At 35.0% G+C, this 25,292-nt stretch overlaps 1 protein-coding gene across 8 annotated transcripts in view; it reads right to left on the bottom strand.

The window, feature by feature from the left end:
• Lmpt (four and a half LIM domains protein limpet) overlaps positions 1-25,292 on the bottom strand; it is a 119,553-nt gene that overhangs the window by 25,722 nt on the left and 68,539 nt on the right. For 5 of the 8 annotated variants that reach the window (XM_083105805.1, XM_083105804.1, XM_083105798.1 and 2 more), the window contains 3 exons: positions 19,726-19,900; positions 17,712-17,945; positions 17,144-17,353 (listed from right to left, as the gene is read on the bottom strand). In XM_083105805.1, the coding sequence (XP_082961931.1) occupies positions 17,144-17,353; positions 17,712-17,945; positions 19,726-19,900 (619 nt within the window). Of the gene's footprint in view, positions 1-225; positions 3,547-17,143; positions 17,354-17,711; positions 17,946-19,725; positions 19,901-23,510; positions 24,257-25,292 lie in introns of those variants that run through there. The other 3 variants (XM_083105802.1, XM_083105800.1, XM_083105801.1) reach the window with 3 other exon arrangements.

The following is a 25,292-nucleotide window of genomic DNA, read 5'->3' as shown; positions in this document are numbered from 1 at the left end:
GTACCATGGATTGAGAATTTGAATTAGTTGTTTTCGATATCATTAAAATTTAAGGGGATTAGTTTAAACAGGTATAAAAATGTATACCTGATTTAGGTTCAAACAGGTATAACAATTTATAATTTAAATAGGTTTAACAGGTATAAAAATATTTATAATTGATTTAGTTTCAAACTGAGATTTGTGCAGTTATGAAGTGCATGCTTCCATTATCAAGCGTATTACCCAGAATGCTTTATTCTGATCGGTGTCGGGTATCGTGTACTGTATAGGTGGCCTCCCGGAACTCACATCCTCTGCGTCCTTAAATTCGTCATCGTCTTCTTCGAACGATGACATTGATCTCGAGTCCTCCCTCCTCCTCTCGCGCCAGCCATTTGATTCTTTCGAGGAATCCAAAATAACGTTTCTGATTCTGTCGTAGTCCTCCTCGCTGGCGTCTTCGAAGCTGGACACTCTCAACGTCTTCGTCTTGTTCTTTCGCGATTTCTCCACAGAAGCGACAGCATTGGTCGCTGTGTAAGCCTGTCTATCCTGATCATCCGACTGGTCTCTCGAGCTAGACCGAAACCTTTTGCTCTTGAAGGATTTTCTGGCGGAGCTGCCACGAAAAGACAGATCTCTTCTGCTTTCGGAGAGCCCGACAACGTTGTTCTCCAATTCTCCCAAGATTTCATCTTCCAACAGAATGTCCTCCAACGTGGTCTGCACTTCTACCGAAACGCTCTTCTTGCTCTCCGATCTCGACAACTGTGGACTGTTGGTCGGTGACGTATTCGTTGACATATCCCTCAACAAGTCGCATACCGTTTGCACGGATATATCAGACTTGCGACGTTCCGGATCGCGACTTTTCTTCGATTTCTTCGTGCTTAAATTTTCCGCCGACTTGCTAATTTCCGCATTCCTGGACTTCAATCTAGTCGGTTTTCTCAGAATCGTTGTCGAAGATTTGCTAGACTTAGGTTTTTTCTGGCTAATAAAACTCTTCTCCTCTGGACCGGCAGCTGAGTCGATTTTCGGAAGATTGTTGGAGAGGTTTTGCGTTTTCTTGAAAACGTCGGCGCTTTTTCTCGAAAGTTCCGGAGATCTCGAGGGAGATTTTCGCAGAGTTTTTCGCTTGACCTTCCTCTCCTCGTGATCGGATTCGTCGACCGATGAAGCCGATTGAGAATCTTTGTACTTTTTAATAATTGGCAGACCGTCGAAGGATCCCATGGTGGGCGCTTCGTTGCCCGAGTCCCGGTCGAAGGATGTGTCCACCTCGCTCGAGGAGGCGGACGCTTCTTTCCCATCCTGGGTGAACGGGATCGGCGTCGGTATTCTAACATACTTTTCCGGTTCCGGCGGGGCCAATGATTGCGCGACTTGCTTCAAACTTTCTCTGATCTCCGCATTGATCTCCTCCAACGATCTCTTCGTTTCGATATAATCGTCATCGTTATAATCAGGTCGATCGACATGGACAGTCCACGCTTCGTCGTTCTCTTGAATGAGATAACTTAAATCTGGACTGAGTCTCGAGTTCGGTCTCGAGCCACCGAGCAAATATCTGGTGCTACACTCCGAGAGCGTGCTTCGACCGTCGAAATTTTTGTCCAAGGAACGAAGTTCGCTTCGCACTCTCAGACTGTACTCGTGCAAATTCTCGAGCTTGTGTTTGGCGCTGCGAGGAAACCGCACGTCGGTCGAGTGGCTGTAGCTGCAGAAGGAATCGTGGATGCTCTGAACGTCATTGTTCGTTGGCTCGTGATATGAAAGGCACGGTGTTGGTGGATTAATGCTGATCACTACGCCATCGGACGCGTGTCGTAGACATGCCAGCAGCTCTAAAACGCCGACGCAGCCGACTAACACCGATAACAATAAGCCCATCTTCGATTGAGGTAATTAATGATTGAAAATGATTTAGATTATCTTATGAATTCAGCTCACTTATACCATAGATTCATTGTTAAGAAATTATCGTAGACTGAAAGTAAAGTTCAGTTTAAGATAGAGAGAAGATTTTTTAAAGAATTGTATCATTTGGCAAGATTATAATTTTGTTTATATTGTTTATCGGTTATAAATGTCTCTGTTATATATATTGATATATCTATTCCAGTGTCTTATTGCATGATCCAAATTGCTGCTTTCGTACTTTCAATTAGCTATAAATAATTACGCTCTGGCAGCATTTCAAATGATGATCTAATTCTTCACTTTTCATCAAGTAATATCGCTAATTTTACCAACTCAAATTCACAACATCAGAGAAGATCTTTATCTAAGAAACTGTCTTCAGACAAATTTGCGATTGGAAAGATTTTTATTATTGATCGATGATTCGTTAATTTCTTTTCATCTCGATGATAATTTCTAATGAATGATCTCACGTACAGAGGGAAAGAGAGCGACTTGATTTAACAGAAATTTTATGAGTCTTTATATTTTTACGTTTTTTTTTGAATTTGTCACGATCTACACCGAATAATTCGGCGACGCGTCTTGTCATCGATTACTTTCGCGAGAACTTTTGTAGAGCTTTTCTCTTGAGAATAGTCGCAATTTGTAACGCACAAGATTAGCTCTGTATTTCGCTGAATGCAGAATAATTTGGCAGATGACATGCGAATGCGAAATCCCGGTTGCAACACTTGTCTTCTATTTTGTCCAGGATTCCCGAGAGTTCTTGTAATCGATGTCGATGGAATTTTCTCGAGGGAATATTAGACGAATTCGAGAAATATAAGCTTTCTTGCGCATTCAGTCGTGTACAACTAGAAAGAGAAAGGTACGATTCGCGAGGAATTTCACCTCAAGTAACTCTTTCCTGGATATTTCCTTGCATCTTTTCAGGAATCGGTCAGTTCATCATTCCAGTACTCTTTCCTGAAAGCATCGACCATTCGCGAGGCAATTTCGTGGCTTTAACAGCACCGGCTTCTCATAAGCACGGCAATAATTCTTGGTGTCGGTGACGTCACCGGGGGAAGACAGACGACGATTACGCGATCCTGAGAGGGGGCGGGGCCACCCACGCGTCACTCTATTCCACCACTAGACGTAGTAAACGTTCTCTTCACGCGTCGATATAGCGTCTCTCTCTTTCTTTCTCTCTTTCTCTCCTTCCCTCTTTTTCTTTCTCTCCCTCTCGGCTTTCGATATCGAATGATTGAGCGTCGATGATAGCTATCGGAACGCGAAGATCACGCATTCGATCACGAGATTATCGGCTTATCCATGCGGCCGGATGGCGGCCGGAGCACTGTTTTATTTTCCGCGGGCAAAAGCGGCTGGCCAGGCTGGTAGACGTCGGCTCGTTATGTTTCGACGTCGCGAGACGTCGGTACACGATGCGCGGGACCCGGCTAAAGGCTAAAGTTAGCTCGAATGTCCCTGGACCTGAGTTCCTGTCCTTAATGTCTACGCGATGGATCAGCGCGAACGATAATTAACGATGTCGATTCGCAGAAGCTACCGCACCGCGCGGATCCAGAATACCGTCACCGGTCATACTAGCGATCGATCGTATACGATCAATAACGCGAGTTAATTCGCGAGGGAGCCTCGCCAGAAAAGCAAGCTCGTCGATGTTTTAATGCAAGCGCATCGAATGCGACTCTGCGTTCGTCAAACGACTCGAATATTTTGACCATGTGATGACGCCGGCGATCTCACGTGGCTGCCAGAAGCGTAGAGATCTGATATATTTGAGGAGTAAGCAAAATATTTAAGCTTCGATAATATTTGTTGTAATTTGGCAATTAATCACGATGGTTGATGGATTCGAGAGCAATTGTCTGAGTCTATTTTGCTAAAGTTTTAGTTTATAACTATATACATATACAGGGTGTTTCTTAATAAGTACGAAAAATTTTAGGAGATGATTTTTTGTCGAAAATTAAGGGGAGTTTTTTTATATAAATATATACTTCTACATCTTTCCCTGGAGTTACATTCCTCCAAAAATGGGGATAAAAATTAGGTTTTTAAGTTTTTATTATAATTTTGTTTCTGTTCCAATTTTTCCAACATTTACTCTAGTTTTATTTTTATTTTAAAATTTAACTTCTCGTAATTCGAAACCTATGCTATTTAGCATCGTGTTGTGTACGTATTTTATTTTTTTCTTGAAAACTACTGATTTTATGAAAAAAATAAAAGAAATAAAAAAGTTTCTAAATAAATCAAACTTTTTAATGCATATTTTTAGATGATCATATTCTGGCCCATTAAAACGTTCTAATAAAAAATTGAATAGGGCTAGTTTCATTCCCTTATAACAATACGGTAGGCTGAAAAAAATATTAATAAATAACCTTTTTACTAGTAAAAAATATCCACCTAATTTCATTTCTTTAACTTGTTCCAGATTTGAGAAAAAAATAAAACCCTTTAAAAATTTCTACCCCCATTTTTGGAGCAGTATAATTCCACAGGGGGAGGGATGTAGGAGTATATTTATATGAAAAACCCTCCTTAATTTTCGACAAAGAATCATCTCCTAAAATTTTTCGCGCTTATTAAGAAACACCCTGTATATACACTCACCCGCAAAAAAAGCGGTACACCTAAAATTTGAGAAAATTTCATCAAATTTTAAATGATCATAACTTGGTAAATAATGATGATAAAAATACGTTTAAAAAAACAAAATGAAGGCTGTAATGTCCACTTTAAGAATATTTAAGTGGCAATTATGCTCAGCCACTGTTTTCAAAATGGCGGATAAGGAAGTGGAAGGATGTAAAATTGATTATTAAAGGATCGAGTTTGGGACGGTGCACGGCGTAAATCAGGTAACGCAGCCCAATGAGACCAAATGCTCGTGAAAGTGTGGAGTGTTATCTTTAAAATGTTTTTTTACCGAGCTCGATACGATGATTTTTCGCTGAGTTATTCCGAATTTAATTAAAAACGCTCTTTTTTCTTCTTCAATTTGCAGCTCAGCGAATAATTATCGTGTCGAGCTCGGTAAAAAAGCATTGTAAAGGTGATACTCCACACTTTCACATGCATTTCGTCCCATTGGGCTGCGATACCTGATTCACGCCACGCACTGGAGCAAAGCGGGAACCTTTATTTATCGGTTTTGTATGCTTTCATTTATCCGCTATTTTGAAAAAAAATGGTTGCACATAATTTCAATTTAATTTAGGTGTGTGTGTGTGTGTGTGTGCTCGTTTGTATACCACAAGGATAAGGACCCCGTGGTTCGTCAGCTCCACAGTATTTAAAGACTCCAAACCCTCCTTGTGGCGTGTGTGTGTGTGTGTGTGTGTGTGTGTGTGTGTGTGTGTGTGCTCGTTTGTATACCACAAGGATAAGGACCCCGTGGTTCGTCAGCTCCACAGTATTTAAAGACTCCAAACCCTCCTTGTGGCGTGTGTGTGTGTGTGTGTCTGTGTGTGTGTACGGGCGCACGCATGTGTGTATTAATAGTGGGTATGACCTCCTCGTGCGCGTATTACCTCATTCATACGATCAGGCATACTCTGTATTAGTCTTTTTATTTCATCCTGCGTAATTGCATCCCATGCATTTTGAAGAACTCTTTGAAGTTCTTGCAGTGACTGAGGTGCAGGTACGTGATTTCGTACTTTCTTGCCGAGATTGTCCCACAAATGCTCAATGGGATTTAAATCCGGACTACTTGCTGGCCAAACAAGTCGATTTATGCCAACTTCATCGAGGAAATCAAACACTCTTCTCGCAGTGTGTGGTCGAGCATTGTCTTGCATAAACAAGAAGTTCTCTCCGATAAAGGGTGCATACGGAACAACATACGGAAGGAGTATGTCTTCCACGTATACATCTGCGTTCATGTTCCTGTCAAAAAAGTGCAAATCTGTATGAGCGTCCGCTGAAATACCTGCCCAAACCATCACAGAGCCTCCATTGTAGCTGTACCTTTCACTTACAGTACAATCTGCAAATCGTTCTCCACGACGACGATAAACTCGTTCTCGTCCATCTGGAGAATAGAGACAAAAACGAGATTCATCGCTAAAGAGTACTTTGCCCCAGTCTGCGTAATTCCAGTCTCTATGCGCAACTGCAAAATTGAGTCGAGCTACGCGATGACGACCTGTAAGAAAAGGTACAGCCGCTGGCCTGCGCGAAAACAGATTTTGTTCCGCTAATCTTCTCCGAACGGTGTCAACGGATACATTGCAATTGTGGACATCCCTTAAATTGTTTCGAATTTGAACAGCTGTTCGATGTCTGTCTCTTAATGAATTTAAAACAATAAATCGGTCATCGTTTTCATTGGTACGTCGAGGGCGCCCAGAACCAGGCCTCCTCTTGAAAGAATTGGTGTCTAAGTACCTGGCATAAGCACGTTGCACAGTTGACACTGACAGATCAAGTGCCTCAGCAACGTATCTTCGACTTCTGCCATCTTCAATTAAAGCAACAACTTGAGCAGCTTTTTCTGGAGTTATCGTTGCCATAATCGAGAAGTAATTTCGAGAAGAAGTAATTAATTATGGTTTCAATAGATGAAGTCGCAAGGAGCAACGCGTCTAGAGAGCTAGCAAATCAATCGCATAACTTGTACTATAGTTTTTCAATGTACCTGGCATAAGCACGTCTCAAACGGAAAAAACATTGAAAGACTATAGTACAAGTTATGCGATTGATTTGCTAGCTCTCTAGACGCCTTGCTCCTTGCGACTTCATCTATTGAAACCATAATTAATTACTTCTTCTCGAAATTACTTCTCGATTATGGCAACGATAACTCCAGAAAAATCTGCTCAAGTTGTTGCTTTAATTGAAGATGGCTGAAGTCGAAGATACGTTGCTGAGGCACTTGATCTGTCAGTGTCAACTGTGCAACGTGCTTATGCCAGGTACTTAGACACCAATTCTTTCAAGAGGAGGCCTGGTTCTGGGCGCCCTCGACGTACCAATGAAAACGATGACCGATTTATTGTTTTAAATTCATTAAGAGACAGACATCGAACAGCTGTTCAAATTCGAAACAATTTAAGGGATGTCCACAATTGCAATGTATCCGTTGACACCGTTCGGAGAAGATTAGCGGAACAAAATCTGTTTTCGCGCAGGCCAGCGGCTGTACCTTTTCTTACAGGTCGTCATCGCGTAGCTCGACTCAATTTTGCAGTTGCGCATAGAGACTGGAATTACGCAGACTGGGGCAAAGTACTCTTTAGCGATGAATCTCGTTTTTGTCTCTATTCTCCAGATGGACGAGAACGAGTTTATCGTCGTCGTGGAGAACGATTTGCAGATTGTACTGTAAGTGAAAGGTACAGCTACAATGGAGGCTCTGTGATGGTTTGGGCAGGTATTTCAGCGGACGCTCATACAAATTTGCACTTTTTTGACAGGAACATGAACGCAGATGTATACGTGGAAGACATACTCCTTCCGTATGTTGTTCCGTATGCACCCTTTATCGGAGAGAACTTCTTGTTTATGCAAGACAATGCTCGACCACACACTGCGAGAAGAGTGTTTGATTTCCTCGATGAAGTTGGCATAAATCGACTTGTTTGACCAGCAAGTAGTCCGGATTTAAATCCCATTGAGCATTTGTGGGACAATCTCGGCAAGAAAGTACGAAATCACGTACCTGCACCTCAGTCACTGCAAGAACTTCAAAGAGTTCTTCAAAATGCATGGGATGCAATTACGCAGGATGAAATAAAAAGACTAATACAGAGTATGCCTGATCGTATGAATGAGGTAATACGCGCACGAGGAGGTCATACCCACTATTAATACACACATGCGTGCGCCCGTACACACACACAGACACACACACACACACACGCCACAAGGAGGGTTTGGAGTCTTTAAATACTGTGGAGCTGACGAACCACGGGGTCCTTATCCTTGTGGTATACAAACGAGCACACACACACACACACACACACACACACACACACACACACACACACACACACACACACACACACACACGCCACAAGGAGGGTTTGGAGTCTTTAAATACTGTGGAGCTGACGAACCACGGGGTCCTTATCCTTGTGGTATACAAACGAGCACACACACACACACACACCTAAATTAAATTGAAATTATGTGCAACCATTTTTTTTCAAAATAGCGGATAAATGAAAGCATACAAAACCGATAAATAAAGGTTCCCGCTTTGCTCCAGTGCGTGGCGTGAATCAGGTATCGCAGCCCAATGGGACGAAATGCATGTGAAAGTGTGGAGTATCACCTTTACAATGCTATTTTACCGAGCTCGATACGATAATTATTCGCTGAGCTGCAAATTGAAGAAGAAAAAAGAGCGTTTTTAATTAAATTCGGAATAACTCAGCGAAAAATCATCGTATCGAGCTCGGTAAAAAAACATTTTAAAGATAACACTCCACACTTTCACGAGCATTTGGTCTCATTGGGCTGCGTTACCTGATTTACGCCGTGCACCGTCCCAAACTCGATCCTTTAATAATCAATTTTACATCCTTTCACTTCCTTATCCGCCATTTTGAAAACAATGGCTGAACATAATTGCCACTTAAATATTCTTAAAGTGGACATTACAGCCTTCATTTTGTTTTTTTAAACATATTTTTATCATCATTATTTACCAAGTTATGATCATTTAAAATTTGATGAAATTTTCTCAAATTTTAGGTGTACCGCTTTTTTTGCGGGTGAGTGTACATATATATAGTTATAAACTAAAACTTGAGCGAAATAGACGCTTATAATTCTAACTTTATATATTATAAACACTAAAGATGATTGTCAGGTCATAATATTAATGGAGCATAAGAATTAATTCTATAATATCTCATTCAAACTCGTGACAGCCGCATGAATGATATTTGTCTACTCTAATTCTATGTGACAAATGATATTTGTTTTCAACTGTTGCAAAATTTCTTTCTCAAGAATGCACGTATTATATAATCAAATAAAAAAATAAAATAAAGTACATCTAATTTTTTAAAACACACATATATCCAATTCAAAGAATTCTAAATTTATTATACAGCTCCGAAGAATATTGTATACATATGTGCGTGTGATCTTCAAATAATAGTGGGAGCCACATTTTGCGCGACTACTAACAGGGTCAAGAATGATTCGCGTTGCAATACTAAATTAGCTCCGCATTTGATTCCCCAAATATTCCGCCTGCTCCACATACATGATGATCGCCGACGCGTCGCGCGATCGGCCGCGATTACCCGAGAATTTCTGGCGTCACATTCGATAGATTTTATTTCGGTTACCTCAGTTCGGTTACCTCAGCTTGCGAATCAACGTCAGGATCCCTGATACGCGTATTTTGCGCGCGGTACATCGTTCTGGCGCGCCTCCAACAAGAAGATATCGGAGCAGCGGAGGCCGGGGCAAGTTTATCGAATCTCGATGATCCATGTTTGTGTGTAATGCGATGCTGAACGAGCTGCGGAATTCGCATTTCAATGACAGCGATGACGCCTCCCTCGCGGCTGTTTCATCGCGTTACGTCATAGGTGGAAAAATTAGATAGCGATGACAAAAAATGAAGATACAACGAGCGCGTGCTAAATGATCGGACATGCGTTATCTCGTTGATGATGGGGTTGCACAAGTCAAACACGTGCGGACATTTTACAGATGGTGTAGTAGATATAGACAATTCCTTTCCGAGCATTTACAAAAGCCTTTGAAATTCGACAGAGAGAATGCTGTTAATGTAAAAGAAAATTATAAAATTAAATTTGTTTCTCTAATAATATAATAGTTATATTGATATTCAATCAACAATATTCATCGAAAATATAAATGAAGAAAGTACAATGTATTTTACAACAAATTATTTTAATGTTGATTAAATAGGATATATATAACATAAGCTTTTGATGAAAACTTGAAAATAGCTTTGCTTGCATCGCATTGATAATTTATTGCATATCAGAGGTTAATTGCATCGGCCTAAACTCAAAAATAAAATAAAAGACCCATTTGCATCATAATTTTTACAAGATTGACTTGTGTAAAATATGAATCATTTCTTGGTATAAAAAATTACTGTTATCTATGAATGTCATCAAGAATTTTCGAGATAAAATATCGCAAACTATTTTCTTAAGTAAATATGCTGAGATATAATAAATCTTCAATATGAATCATTTCTACTAACATTTATCTTAATTACTTTTTTTAAATAAATTCAGAAAATTGCAAATGCGCACGTTTAAAAAAATTATAGCTATTAAGAATTGGATTTTTGCAATGACTAGAAGAAATTGTGGGAAATTATTTGATAGAAAAATGATATCATCAGACGTTAATATCTAATAATGGTTCAAATCGAAAGAGATCAATTATAGATTACGATAATCTTAAATTCATTTAACGCGATCTTACTTTAAATACTTAATGATCTTATTGTTAATGATCTTATTTTATTTTTTTAGAGATGCGATATGCCCTATTAAAATTCCACGAAGACACGCGTCGGAATCGCGGGCTAAAGAATCGCGAAACATGCCGTCACGAGTGGGTGAGCATCGGCTGCGCAATCCACCGGTCCGAACCACTTCCCCGACTGGCGCCGAAAATAAACGTATATGTCGACAGCGTATCGGGATGCAAACCAAAATAAATCGATGCTACGTCTTGCGAAGTCTCGCATCTCGGATTTATTCGTCAGATTATTCGATACGTCAAAGTTGCACGTTCAATCGCGATCATAATTAATTCAAAATGATAAATTTCTTCGTTCGAATGACATCTACAATGTAAAAAAGCTCATACAGTTCCATCTCTAAGCAGTTTAGGTGAAATTTAGATAATAAATAATTTTCCTCTTACACGTACATAAATGCAAACTGTATATTTTTTCATATCTTCAACTTGAGATATAGAGAGAATCTATAGAGATTCTAAAGAGAGAGTAAATTTAAAAAATATAGCGTAAAAAATGCAAGAAAATATTTAAACAATACCAATTTAATACTATAAATGATTTTTTAACAAATCGTTGAAACGTAGGATAGAACTATATCTGATTGAAAAGCAATAATGGACTGTTTGGGAGGAGGACCTTGACTCTATCCATAAAAGTCAAGAGCGAACTTACAGCTTGGTCCTTCCTACATGTCGTTTGTGAATAATGGCTAATCGATGAATCGTAAAAATAATGTCAAACATTCCGACCATCGAGAAAGAGAGAGAAAGAGAGAAAGCCACCGAGTAAGTAGTAATTCCGATGTAGAAAGAGCATGTGCCCGCGACAACGTATCCTATCAACGACGGAGGCGAAGGGATCGAAATTAGTCGACCTCCTTGTCTGCGCCCGGTTCTTCTGGAGAGAAACGGAACAATGCCAATGCTATTTCGGTCGGTGATCGAATGGCGACGTACAGCGTGGCCACGGCCGAAGAAAAGCGTGCCACTGGATCTGAAAACTCCCATTCGCCATTTCGTTCGCGAGCTGACTGAATTAGATTAAAGCGACTTTGTCTAGTCTGCTCTACCGCACCGAAATTATATTCTCGTGATTGGAAGAACCCTTGTCTCTTTAATCAGCACTACTTCCACTTGACATCGGGTGAACCGACCATGATCTCGTTTCGCAATTTACATAGCCTTTAATAGCCTCTCTTCCTTTTTGTCCCTCTCTTTTTACTCTGCGGTTTCCTTTATTTGTAATAACTTTAACGCACGAGTCAAATTACAACATATATTCTCGTGAATTCATTTTTATCGTTCACTTTTGTCGACAAGTATTTATCATTCAACTATATAATTCGTTTCGTTATAGGATTATTTTCTTTTTTTTTTAAACAATTTTTTGCGAAGCAAATGTACTTTGACTACAAAATATTTTTAATTAAAATTAAATTAATATTTTAATTAAAATATTTTAATATCATTTACCATGAAATGAATAAGCTTTTTATAAGAAATAGATAATTTAATTAAAATTTAGTTGAAAATATTAATACTTTATAATAATCTTAAAATAAACATGCCAAGTAACTTAAAAATTTGTGTTTAAAAATATTCTTCGAGAGCTCCGGACTATTTGTTTCAGTCAATAGGCAGGAGTGTCAAGAATAATTAATAGTGGGAGACCTGACCGATCGAGACAAGGTGTCGTTCTGGCAACCAGGAAGTGGTCAAGTGCAAAGACCTAGACTAGCTAGAATGTCTGGCGTTTGAAACGCGCAACCCTTCGCCATCAAGTGGTATTCTTTATTGAGATGTCACTGACTTTCTAATTGTTTTTGTTAGACGCCATTCATCTGCAGATTGCACAATGTTGGCTGTCATTACATTGGAATCGTAAAATGTTATTTAAATCATTCTACTTGGTCTGCTTTATTGTCTACTTGAATATAAAATATTCATATAAACAAACATGCGTTTAAAGAAATAATAAAAATATTTTTTTTTCTAAATCTAAATTTTATAGATTAGAAAACAAATATTTTTGATAAATATATTTTCTCTAATTTTATCACTTTATCAATTTTTATAGAGAAATATAAATTTTAAGAAATAATATATGTATAAAATGTCAATCAAATATTACATGTATGAACAAATAAATTTTTTTGATTGACTTAAAGTAATTCTCTCGAATATATTGGTTAACAAAGAGAGAATTTTCAGCATAGATTCTCTCTTTTTTTATCGTCAAGCAATAATGATTTTTCACTATTAAAAAAGCTTCAACCAAAATTAAATCATAATCAATCACATCTAAGATACATCTAATACTACGGACAAAATGGCAGATTTACTACTGTATATTTAGTGTATTTATTACTTATCTGCGTTGCTTATATTACATATCTAATTTAAGCGTTTATTAAACGCACAAATGTTTACTAACAGCGTTTACCAACAAATTAGTGAATTCAAGAAATGATAAATCATCGTTAGTCTATAAATCACTTTACGTCTTCTTGAAGTACGAGAGAATATCTTTGCAAATTCATTTCTTTACGAAATGATGATGCGATCAATTTAAGAAAACAGTTTTAATAATGTACACATTGTGTTACTTTACTTTTAATTATTTTTCGAGATTAGATAGTTTTTCTTTCTTAACTTATAAGATAAAAAATCGCAAAATATTATATATTTAATATATATTTATCGTGCTCGGAAATATCTTTTTTAAAACCACATTTTAAGAAATAAATGAGTAAAATTAATTATATATTTAACTAATTTTATTGGTAAATCAGTTACATAAAAAATGCAATATTGTTAAATAAATATTAATAGAATATTACAATCGCAAATTCTATTGATTTATGCGCAGCGGTTAAATATTGCAAAAATCCTGTTGTCGCCCGAAATAGACAATGTGCCAGAATTTTACAGCGATTACGACATGTTGCGTCATTCTTACGCCATGCTTTTGTATAAATTCCGCTACTTGCTTGTCGAAAGCTCAGAACATTCGCAAAGTCTCGACAGGAAACATCAACTGTCGTGCCGAAAAAGCGTGCGTCTCTTCGCGTAAAAATCGAATCAAAACTTTGCTTATACAATACACACTTTCGATAAATAAAATTCGTAACGATCTCGTCAATATTTTGGCCAGAAGTACTTATTAGATTGATATTACATTGACTTTTCCATAATAATTTCAATTAAGTATCGCGCTATATTCCATTATTCATTATTAGACGATCAGGTACAATGTTTAATTCATATTCGCAACATTGTAAACATATTAACGTGAATTGTCTTTGTGTAAATTGTTCTGTATTTTTAGGCGCGTCGTAATTTTTTATGAATGGGAGAGGGAAATGTATGCATGTTGTTTTGGGGTGTGTTTGCGTATACTTTATTATCAGATATACAGACATAAATTAATTAGCGCCGAATTTTTGCCATCTTGCGCGTGATTTTTACGCGACGATTTTTTCTTTCCGACTGTTCGCGCTTGCGGACATCTCTTGGCAGCTGACCCGTAAACACTTTTCCTTGCGCGATTATCGCGCAACCATGTCTGCCTACGCGCTGGCGCACTTCACTTACCGAAATTCGAAACCACCTTTCTCGAATGACCGCTGGCCGTCACGAAGGATTTTGTTTCAAGGAAACAAAGACACGGTCACTTTCTTTCTCAGCTTTAATCGATTAGCGGGAAAAAGAGATCGTTCGATTGATTTTCCATAGATTGAAAATATGGATTCTACTATCGCGATAAGGATATTACGGCGATTTATTCTCGCACTTTCGTCGTCTTTCGTTCCCTTCCTGAAACTCTCTGACTGGCTCTAATAAAAGATCCGAACGGGTCAGTCTCTGGATAGGAGATCTCAACGTGGTGGGAGCTTCGACAAGGAATCAAAATAGATTACCAACTGGCCAAAGGATTAAGCGCGAGATTTCCGGTTGGATGAAAATCAATTTAAGATGACATTTCTTGAGAAAATAGTTCATATTTCATGGATGCAAATTCTGCAGCCTCGACAAGCTAAACAATCGAAATGTGTTTCACATCTCGAATCACTCTTATGTTACGTAATTTTTTGAAACTATCAGCAAAAATCGTAATTTTTAATATTAATTTGGAATAGAATTCATAATAAAATATTTAGGAATAAATATCCAAGCACTATATATTATCAGCACTTTTATTTTACAAAGAATTCCAGAATCCTTCATTAGTTACATGTTTTGTAATTATATAATTTATTAAAGAAATCTTTATTAAATTAAAATGTCGAGATACTTTTAATTTTCATATTCAATGGACAATCTTCTTTTCTTGAACATTTTTGGCACGCATGCGAGTAAATAATTAAATGTCGATATAATTGTCTTTTCAATCAATATGAATAAGTTTATAATAAATGCTCAATTCAATGCTTTTCGCGGCTTTTATATTTTTATATTTTTATTACTATCAATTTTTTGAACATAATATTTCAATTCATATAAATCATTATAATGGTCAATTAACTTGGTAAATCACAATAAAAAATTGAGAATTTTTGCGAGATGTGATCCGCGTAATATAATTTGCATTGCACATTTCCAAGAGTGACGAACGACGGATGTACCTTCGCTATCCTCCTCGATCTCTATTTTGGTTCATCTAAATAAAGCCGAAAGTGGCCCAGTTTTTGCGCAACAAGCGAGACAACAGCGCACGATTTCGCGCGACATTTATTATTATTCTTTAGATATTTTAAGAGGAGACTAATATCTCTTCTTTCATATCTGTTGCGCCATTTCACGTAATATTTCGTGGTATATAGTGTGTCCAAACAAACCGCAATAAACAGATTATGTGTATGCGTGTACATATTAACGTATTAGATAACATAGCTAAGTAAGAGTTTTTATTAAAAGGATTGTTAACGCGACATCTTCAAATTTATTTTCATTTAAAAAAGAATCTATCAAATCCAATAATGCTAATGTGGTCAAATACAGAAATGTCTTTTTATGTAATCATGTGTATAAAAAGTAAATATGCAAATGTATTTTTTTATTATATTTTTATTATATTTTTTTTCAAATAAAGAATTATATTATTCCAAAAAGAAGTACTTTTTCCAGCTTTTTTACTTTAAACTATTAATTTTTTAAATATTTCTTTGTATAATATTATATGGATATATTATACAAAAAAAATAATAAAAAAATTAAAAATTAACAAAATTTAATTATAAAACATACAAGATTTTAATCTGCCAGTTTGTTTCGCATAAATGTAAAGATTTTTGTGCAGTGGAAAGATAGATGCGCATCTCTGTGGACAACCGGTTGCAGCTGAATGTGAATCGTGATCATTGAAAACCAAATTGCCGGTACTCTGAACATTTACCTTGACAAGTACTCTTATATTTGGGTCATCGAGATTTCAAGTTTTCTTAATGTAAAAGCAATGCCATCGGCGTAATAAAACGTCTGGCGAGATGATGTAGGATATCTCTGCACGAAACATAGCCTCTTACACCATCGCGACAGTGCCTTAAATGGGCAAGACGACTATTTCAACACATTCCGGGAATAAATGCATTCAGGTATAGATTGAATTGCATGTAATTAATTTTATACGTGATATTGCAATCTTAAAAACTATGGTGTTTCTGTTTTTTTTCTCGTATTTAAAATTTTTATACATTATTTTTTATCTTTCATATAATAATGTATAAAAAATATCGAACTGAAGGAATTCATATCGATCTTTATGTAATTTCGCTTTCATCCAAATCATAAATAAAATTATTTGCAGATATTAATATCTATTGTCAATGCCAGACTTTTGCAGGATATCGCATTAAGTAGATACGTATCGTCGCCGGTAAGGCAGACGGCTGCGGATAAACTCACTATCCACTGCGGTCTGACGATTACCTGCTTCGACTACTTTGACTTCTTCATTAACACCTAACGATAAATTTGATGTTAACAGATTTTATATCAACTATCTGTTACTTGTAAAGAATGGATTTATTGAATATAAATATTTGATTTATATCAAGAAGGAGTTTCTAATTTTAATTTGTTTAAATATATATTTTACAAAATAATTAAAATACTGAATAATAGTTTAACAAATTTTCTGCAACTTTCAAGAATGATTTGGAAATTTTATTTATGTTTATATGAAATGTTGCATTAAATTATTATATTAAATTTATATATGTCGAATACTATAATATTATAATACTACTTATAATATTAATATATTTTTTCTCAAATTCTGAATTTTGATATTTTTACATTATAATGGTTCTTTAACTTCCTTTTTAAATTGATATTCTATCATATATTCTTTTTCATTTGTATTCAATTTTTATTTCTTTATTATTAAATTTCAATTCAATTCTTTATTATTAATTTCAATTCAATTTCTTTTTAATTTTTTAAATCTTTTATTATTAAATTTCTTAATATTCAAGCTAAACAAATAAAATTTAAAGTAATTCAAGAAATCATTGGTTTTGTACCCTTAGTATATTAAAATTTTATTTTATAATGATAGAATATTTTATAGATTATTTGATCAATATAATTATTTAATTTTTTATGAAATTACTAGTTAAGATAGTACACATTTTACGCGAATTTTACACAATAATAAATCAGGAGGACGTTAAATCTCAAGTCAACTATAGTTATTATACATGTTTCATATACAACGGATAACGGTTTTAAAAATGTGATTACTCACCTCATCGCATGCAGCACATCTCGGTTTAAGCTGTTCCGCATAATGCCTCTCGCAGAAAAGCGTGTCATCGTGTACGCAATAAGCAAGATCGACCAGAAGCTCTTTGCAATCCGCGCAGCTGAAACAGGCCGGATGATAAAGGAGACCCAGTTTACTGGCTGACACAGCGAGACTGCCATACTTCAGAGGCAATCCGCACACGCCACACTCCTGGAAACAAAAGCGAATATTAGAAACGTCGATGCTGTCAATACACACACATTCGTTTACGATTTAAAATTAATCTCACTAGTGATCAAATAATATCAGCAATTTTTAATAATTCTTAGAATTGTTAATTATTAAACAATTCCTAGTTTAATAATTCTTAGAATTTCTAATAATTCTTAGAATTCTAATAATTCTTAGAATTTTTAATAATTCTTAGAATTTCTTAGAATTTATAAATAATAAAATTGAATCGAAAGGATTCGCTTGACGAGCAGTTATCAAATTTTCACATTATAAAATATAAAATATTTAGAATATTCCTTTGTACTTTTCGCCGAAAACTGAAGCTTGTACGTACGAGATCTCTTTCGAAAACTTCCTGCACGCTACCGATGTCCAGGGCGATCTCGTTTCTGGCAGCCATAAAATCGTCGGCGCTGCTGGCATGTTTGGGGTCCAAGTGTCGACAGTAGGCCCTTGCTAGATCTTGTTTAGGCAATTGAATCGCCAATTGACGATCTCTATGTCGCTCGCCAGGCGTGCCGAGTCTCGGTATAGCAATTTCTGGTAGCATCGAGAAATATTCCTCTATCTGCAAGAATTTTATTAGAATTAGAATTTCATTAAAATATTTCATTAGTATTTTATGTATTATATATAATAAATTGCAAGTATATTTACTCAAATAAATAATATAAATAAGTGCTGATGAATTTTTTATTATTAATATAAAAAATTAATATTAATAAGAAACATCGATGCAGCAAACGTAAATTTTTCTTTGGTTAATTAAAAACATGAATATCTATTTTTTTTTAATTTCTTATATTTTACATGATTACGAAATGTAAAGAGATATTTTAATATTAATTTATATAATTAATATTAAAATATCTCTATTTATATAATTAAAAGTAATAAAGTTTTTTATTTTATAGAGTACGATAGACTGTTTTATAAAAAAAAATTGATTTTATATAAAATTGGAAAATTACATCAAATGTATATCTGCTTCTTGAATCTTAATATAAAAAAAAATTATTCTATAGATTATACACACAAAAATAATAAAACAAGCAATTTACGAGAAAAATTCATGGATCTGTTCTTTTGAATATTTACTTGAACTCTTTCTGAGAGAGATCATATAAAAATAAAACCGTGCAAATTGACGGGTATAAAATAAGGGTATTAATAATAATAACTGTAAAGTTATATAATACACACACATACAAAGAAATTGACGATGAATCTCTTTTCCTTCGACAAATATTATGTTTATGATAACGGGATCTGATTACCGTATTTCTTTACAATATCTCTCTCGAAGAGTACCAATATTATTGCGAATGTGTTTTTTCTCTGGCTTTTGCACATGAGAACTATGATTTTTTTTTCGCTTATATTTCCATGGCGAAAGAACGTGCTAACAAGCTATACGATGCGGTTCAATATCCCACACGGATATCGAAAACATCATAAATGCATCACACTGCTGATTGGTCGCAAGTGGCTCGGACTCGTAAAAATCGCGAGGAGTAAAATCGCTCCGTAATATAGCACACCGACGGTGATAAAGACCAGCTCTAAGTCATAAAGCTTTGCGTCGGAGCTTTTCGAAAAATACTGAAAACTGGCGGAATGCCAGGCAAGATTCTCGTCGGCCGTCAAACGTCTTGCGCATCTACAATTTTACTGTGTGCACGGTTCCGCACCTCCACCTTTTCTTCGCCCACAATCATCCGTTATTATCCTATTCGCTTCGCGATATAAACCGCAAACGACTGTTTAGGGGAACCACCCCGTCCGTTGCACTTCGTGCACGAATGGCGACAGACGCATAAAGATTTTCCAATAATTAGAATGCGATAGTCATGCTTGTAGAAAATTAAAAAATAAAAGATTGATAAAGATACTTCTGTAAAAAATAAAGATAAAAGATGTTTGATGTAATATAAGTAAATTGAATCGACTCGAAAGTGAAAAGCTCTTATAAAAAATATTTATGAGAATTTTTTTTTATTGATCGCGATATGTTTTGTATCTTAATTTTTTGCTATAATAATCATTTTAATTGATTAGATACATAGATAGTAAAATACTTTTTATTATGTGTAATAGATCTTTAATGTTTTTAATGCATCATTTATCTGTCATCTTATTATACATTATGCCATTTTAATTAATAAGTAAATATCTAATTAATAAGTAAATATCTAGGACCTGATAATAAGCAAATTAAGTAGGAAACAGCGATCTCTTGATATCTCTTCGTAACATAGTTCAAACGTATAATTTGTATCTATTTTAATTAATATTCACTTTTATATTAACACACATACAGATAAGAGGAAATAGAAAAATATAATTACTTTATGCGATGGAAGTCCGGGAGGCGCCCAAGCGAGGCCTCTTTCTCTAGGATCCACACCAATGGGTCCGCTCGACTCGTCACCTTTAAGTCCCAAACGTGACCTAACAGACACCCACTCTTCGTGACAAACATCGTGGGTCTCTCGCGGACACTTACAGCTGGTGCAGTTTTTTCTGAAAGAAAAATAAATCCTCGATATGAATAACAAAATCTTTATATCGTCAATATAATCAACGTAAATTTTGATTTAATTATCAAAAGATTATTAGAATCTTGTGATCTATTAAAATCTCTCGACTAAATTTTTCCATCTAGGATACTCTCTGATAAATATTTACCGCTGTTCATTAACTCTGAACATGATGTGTAGTAATATATGAAGTATCCAATAAACTTTTATTATCTTTATACGCGCTCTAGATCGAGGACCAATAATCTTTTTTCTTTACATTCACTTTTCTCTTTTTCCTACAAAAATGTGATGTAATTGTTGTTAATTTTAAACGTTCATAGCTAATTTTTCGATTTACCAATTTCGTCATTTACCAATTACTATTTCATTCATTCTGATGCTAAATATCGTCATCACGTTAATTAATTCGATAATTAGGTAACTAAATAAAATATTAATAAAATATTATAGAGAGACGTTGAAGACATAATCGCTATAATTGTATCAAATTTGCGAGACTACAAAACAATAAGTTCAAAACAAGAAGAAATATTTAAAGTTCTGAAAAAAATTTTATTTCCATATTTTCTATAAAAATAAATAGATATTTAGTAAATAGATAATTGTAAACGCAATTCTTCATACCTATGATATTTTATTCGTATTACATTTATTTTACAATCTCTCATCAGTGACAATTGACAAATCGTAGATCGAATAGCTTTGCAAAAAACGTGGGTGAGATTAACGCGACAGGTAAAATATGATATTCGTAGCCCGATAAAGAAAAAAAGATATCGATATGCATGTGGCACGTGGGTGCGACAGGAAACTTTTACTTGCGAAAAGAACGTATGCGGAATACCAGATCGATACTGGGACTATCGTATCGAACGGCGATCGTATAATCAAGGGGATGCATTTGCGGCGTTCATTTATGAAGGCTTGCTACCGCACCCTTCCGGATTCCAAGGTCACCGAGACCCTTACCATTAATGCGAGGGAGACCTTTTCCTCGTGGTTATATCTACGTTTCTCGTATGTGATTCCCGGATAAGAACTCGAATTATATATCGCGTAGCGGTAGGAATTTATTTTTTCCTTCTTATCTGCATATTTTTATTTTTACGTAAAATCACTTTGCAGACGTCAATATCATAAAGTAAATATTTAACATTTAATTTAATTTACTTCTTCCTCTTCAAAATATAAATTCTCTTTAAAAATGACACATTTTTATCTGTACATATTGAAATATATATATATTTGAATTATATACAAGATTTATATAAATTATTAATACGAAAATAATAATATTTGTGTGTATTTTACCATGTGTGATTATTATTGTTTTTTTCTTATATATAACAAGTTACACAATTTGCATTGTCTAGTCTCTATAACATGATTATGTTTTATCTAAAATTTTGCAATAGATACAGTGACATATTAAATTTATAATAGCACATAAAAATTCAGAGATATTAAGGACACCATATTATGCCCTATTGTATTTCTTTTCTTTTTAAAAGGTGTCTCCAAAGGCATAATGTCATGTGCATAATGTCAGTCTTACAATTATTGTATTCACCAACAAACCATAACGCGGTCTCGCGAGAAATCCTGTGCTATAAAAGGTCATCGTAAATTTTACAAGGCGTTTATTCGTCTCTTTCTTCGATATTCTCGTTACAGCCTGAATCTCACTTGTCGGATGTATTTCGATATTTTATATAAGATTGAGCAAATTAATGTTGACGCCTCATTAATTTGATGAATATCTGTGATATTATGTTTGCATGTGTGGATTATATAATTCGTTCAAACTAATATCTCGTGTGTTTATCATCTGAATATCTGTGATATTATATTTGCATGTGTGGATTATATAATTCGTTCAAACTAATATCTCGTGTGTTTATCATCATCAATTCAAAAGCAAACACATAACACTCAAAAATTTTGTTTATTTTTATCTCTTACCTATTATGATAAAAGTATTATGATAAAAAATTAAATATATTTAATAAATTACAAGTATAATCAAAAAATATATATATTAAATAGTAATATGGAAAGCACAGAACTTTTTATTTTTTATTTGAAAGGAATTTATTACTACATATATATAGCATCTTTATTATTCATTTTTATTACGTAATAACTATTTTTAAAAATATCATAAATTTAACAACAAATTTACATCACACGTCAATATATTTTAATTTTCGTTATAAAAATTTATATAGAATTATTTCTACATGTTTTTTCAAGAATTCATTATTTGCTCGTGATAATGTAATTTATATTACTTTATAATATATCTCTCTAGTTTACTTTATGATTCAATCGAGACTTAAAAACATCAAATTTACTTTCGGACTCATATTAGATATCTGGCACCGATACGATAGTTTAATTTATTAAGGAAATGTAACACGTGTGGAACAGCACGATAAATTTCGAGAGATTTTTTTTACAAAAAATAAAGGACGTCGAGAACGCGCGCAAAAAAGAAAAAACACGCAAGTCATAATGCAAAAAGGAATAAAAAAATGATATATCACAATATCGTCTTACACTATATTAATACGACTGAGAGTAAAAAAGAGGCAGAAAGAAAGACGAAAAATATATCTTGTCTTATAAAAGGATTGGCCTGACAATTAATACTATGTAATGTGTTAAAAATAAATTGTTTTCGAATTATTGATCAGAGAATCATACGTAAAGAACTTGCAATAACCTCTCGCATATCTTATATAGCATAATAAGACAATAACAATAGCGATAAAAAATAGATCGCATGCCTAATAAAATCTGATTCGCGAGCAGACACGTATAAGCGCAAAAATCAACTTCATTAACCTACAAACATAGCCCGACATAAATCATTCTGGTGGGTTTGGCTTGGCGTTGCTTTCTCGCCGTTTTCCATCGTAAAGCAGTCACTGGAAAACTATTACAGGCTTCGCCTAATTGATACTAACGGCAACTAATTGCGTTCACGCTGTATTCACTGGCCGTCTGAACGTTAGCGGCTTTTTAAAAGCTTCATGATTGATCAGATTATAACATCTTTCGTAAACAAGTGTGATCAACAATTATGAGTCAATTAAACCAAAGATAGCTTGAATAGAGTAATTTTAAAAAAGTGCTATTTTTCCCTCCAAAACATCGGTATCAAGATAAATCTTTATTCGTAAAATTTATTCTTAGAAGAGAATTTACAAACTATGATTAAAAAATATATGTCCTTAACTCACATTTTTAATTCAAATAAATTTATATATTTGAATTCTATTAATAAATAATGAATATTCTTAATGATCTTATATATAAAGCTTAAGTGTTCTCTAAAAATTGTTTCAAGCGTTACATCTAAAATTTAATATATTATATTTAATATAATTAATTATATATTAATTATTATATATTAAATATTAATATAATTAATATTTAATATATAATAGATAGAAGATATTAAGAAAATATATATGTTTTATAGTAGAAATATATACATCTTTTGTATTACTGATATAAGAATTCAGATTTGCACTTTAATAAGTACCACATATTGATATCATCAACCGTCATGTACACGTAATTACCTAACAATCAGCTCAAACAACTCGAACTGGTCGAACACCTTGCAATAGAGGTGCAGTACTCGGACGCAGGCCCATTTCATGCCGGGCCACGGAGCCAAGCTGAGATCCAGGCCGTCTTCGAGAGGACACTTGCCGATCGCCATGCTTCGTCGGAGCTCCGCGCCGGTGATGGTCGGATATCGGTTCCTCCGATCCAGCATCGGGTTCCGCTTGCGTGTTTGCAACGCTTCCGCGGAATCGGGAATGAGGCCCCGCTTGATTTCCGCGCCCGATAGGGTGGAGTAACGCTCCCGCCGATCCAGGGACGAGGTCTTCCGGTAGAAGTCCTTCTCCGGGACGGACGGACATCTGGTACGCATCGCGACGGACTCGTGAAGAGGAGGGCTCATGGGCCGTTTCTTCGGTTCCGGTATCCGGACGCGGATGCCCTGTGGCTCGGCGCCCGGTGTCGGCACGCACGACACCCGCACCTCCATCTTCGGGCCGTCCTGGTTCCCGGGTCCCTTCGGGCTCATCCTCGTCGGGCCCGATAGCAGGGTCGGCGTCGTGTGACGCCGCTGCAATCGCTCATTCAGGGTGACGACTCGGTGTTCGCCATCATGCTTCGTCGATTTCTCGCTTTCGTTTTTGTCATCCTCGTCTTCAAAGATACTAATTTCCCTTGAGTTTCTTCGATCTTGCTTCGTTGCATCAATCAGTCAATTCACAAACCTCCAAGTAACGGCAAGAAAGTTTATTCGAAGGATGTGCCTATGTGGGTTATTTTTAATTTAAATTGTAGTTTTAATTAAAGATCGTCAGACACCGAGACGCGATTATGAAAACTATCGATAATCAATATCTACTCGAAAAGAACGAGTTAATAGTTAAAGGATTAGGAAACAGAGTTTATCTTGAACTTGGTAATATGCCCTATAAGAGAAAACATATTTACACAGTAAAAAATTGTGCGTCCATATGTTCAAATTTTCTTGTGTTACCACGTTTTGATTAGTACTTTAATGTAAAATTAACATACAATTTATATGTTATTATTTTTATAACGTTTTCATGTCTTACATTTATGTCAACTTCATAACTCAACACTTTGTATATGTCTCTTAGAAATGGAATATTATTTTGAGTATTTTTAACATAATTTCATCATTTTAAACAATCAACATGTTTCAAAGTCAGTTTAAGAAAAGTTAAAGTCTAAGAAAAATTAAAATAAATCTTCAAATAATCTTGAACTTTAACATCCAAAAGTAATCAAATTTACTAAAATCAAATGTTTCTATTACAAATAATTTAAGTTAAAATAATTACTACTATATGTTAATGTCCTACAACAATTCTTACGAGTTATTGTAACTATTTTTTCATGTAATTTTTAATTAATTTGTATGTTACTTTTACATTACACTTAAAGTCACAAAGTAACAAAAATAAACGTAAAGTATTGTGTCACAATTATTTAACATTTTTAGTTTGTCAATATGTAACATATGACGAACGAATTATTTTAACTTAGAATTTAGAGTGGACTTTCTAGTGGACACGTGAAAAATATTAAAATTAACATTTTATTTTTTACTGTGTATATTTTCTATAAGCTTCGTTATTTCCTATTTACAATCATAGCTTCTATGTTACCCATAAAATTTACACTAAAACTCTGCAATTTTTTCAAAACTATATATTAACAATTCCGTAAGATCCGTGTGCGTATAATATATCGTCTGAAAATATGTATATATTCGAGCGAGTCGAATTCGAAGTATCAAAGTATTTCCGGATAAT

This window comes from Camponotus vicinus, unplaced genomic scaffold, assembly GCF_025532165.1.
Source record: "Camponotus vicinus isolate PSW18456_S1 unplaced genomic scaffold, iyCamVici1.0 SCAF_8, whole genome shotgun sequence".
Classification (NCBI taxonomy): Eukaryota; Metazoa; Arthropoda; class Insecta; order Hymenoptera; family Formicidae; genus Camponotus; species Camponotus vicinus.
Note: the sequence above shows the minus strand (reverse complement) of the source record. Positions and strands in the feature narration are given on the sequence as shown.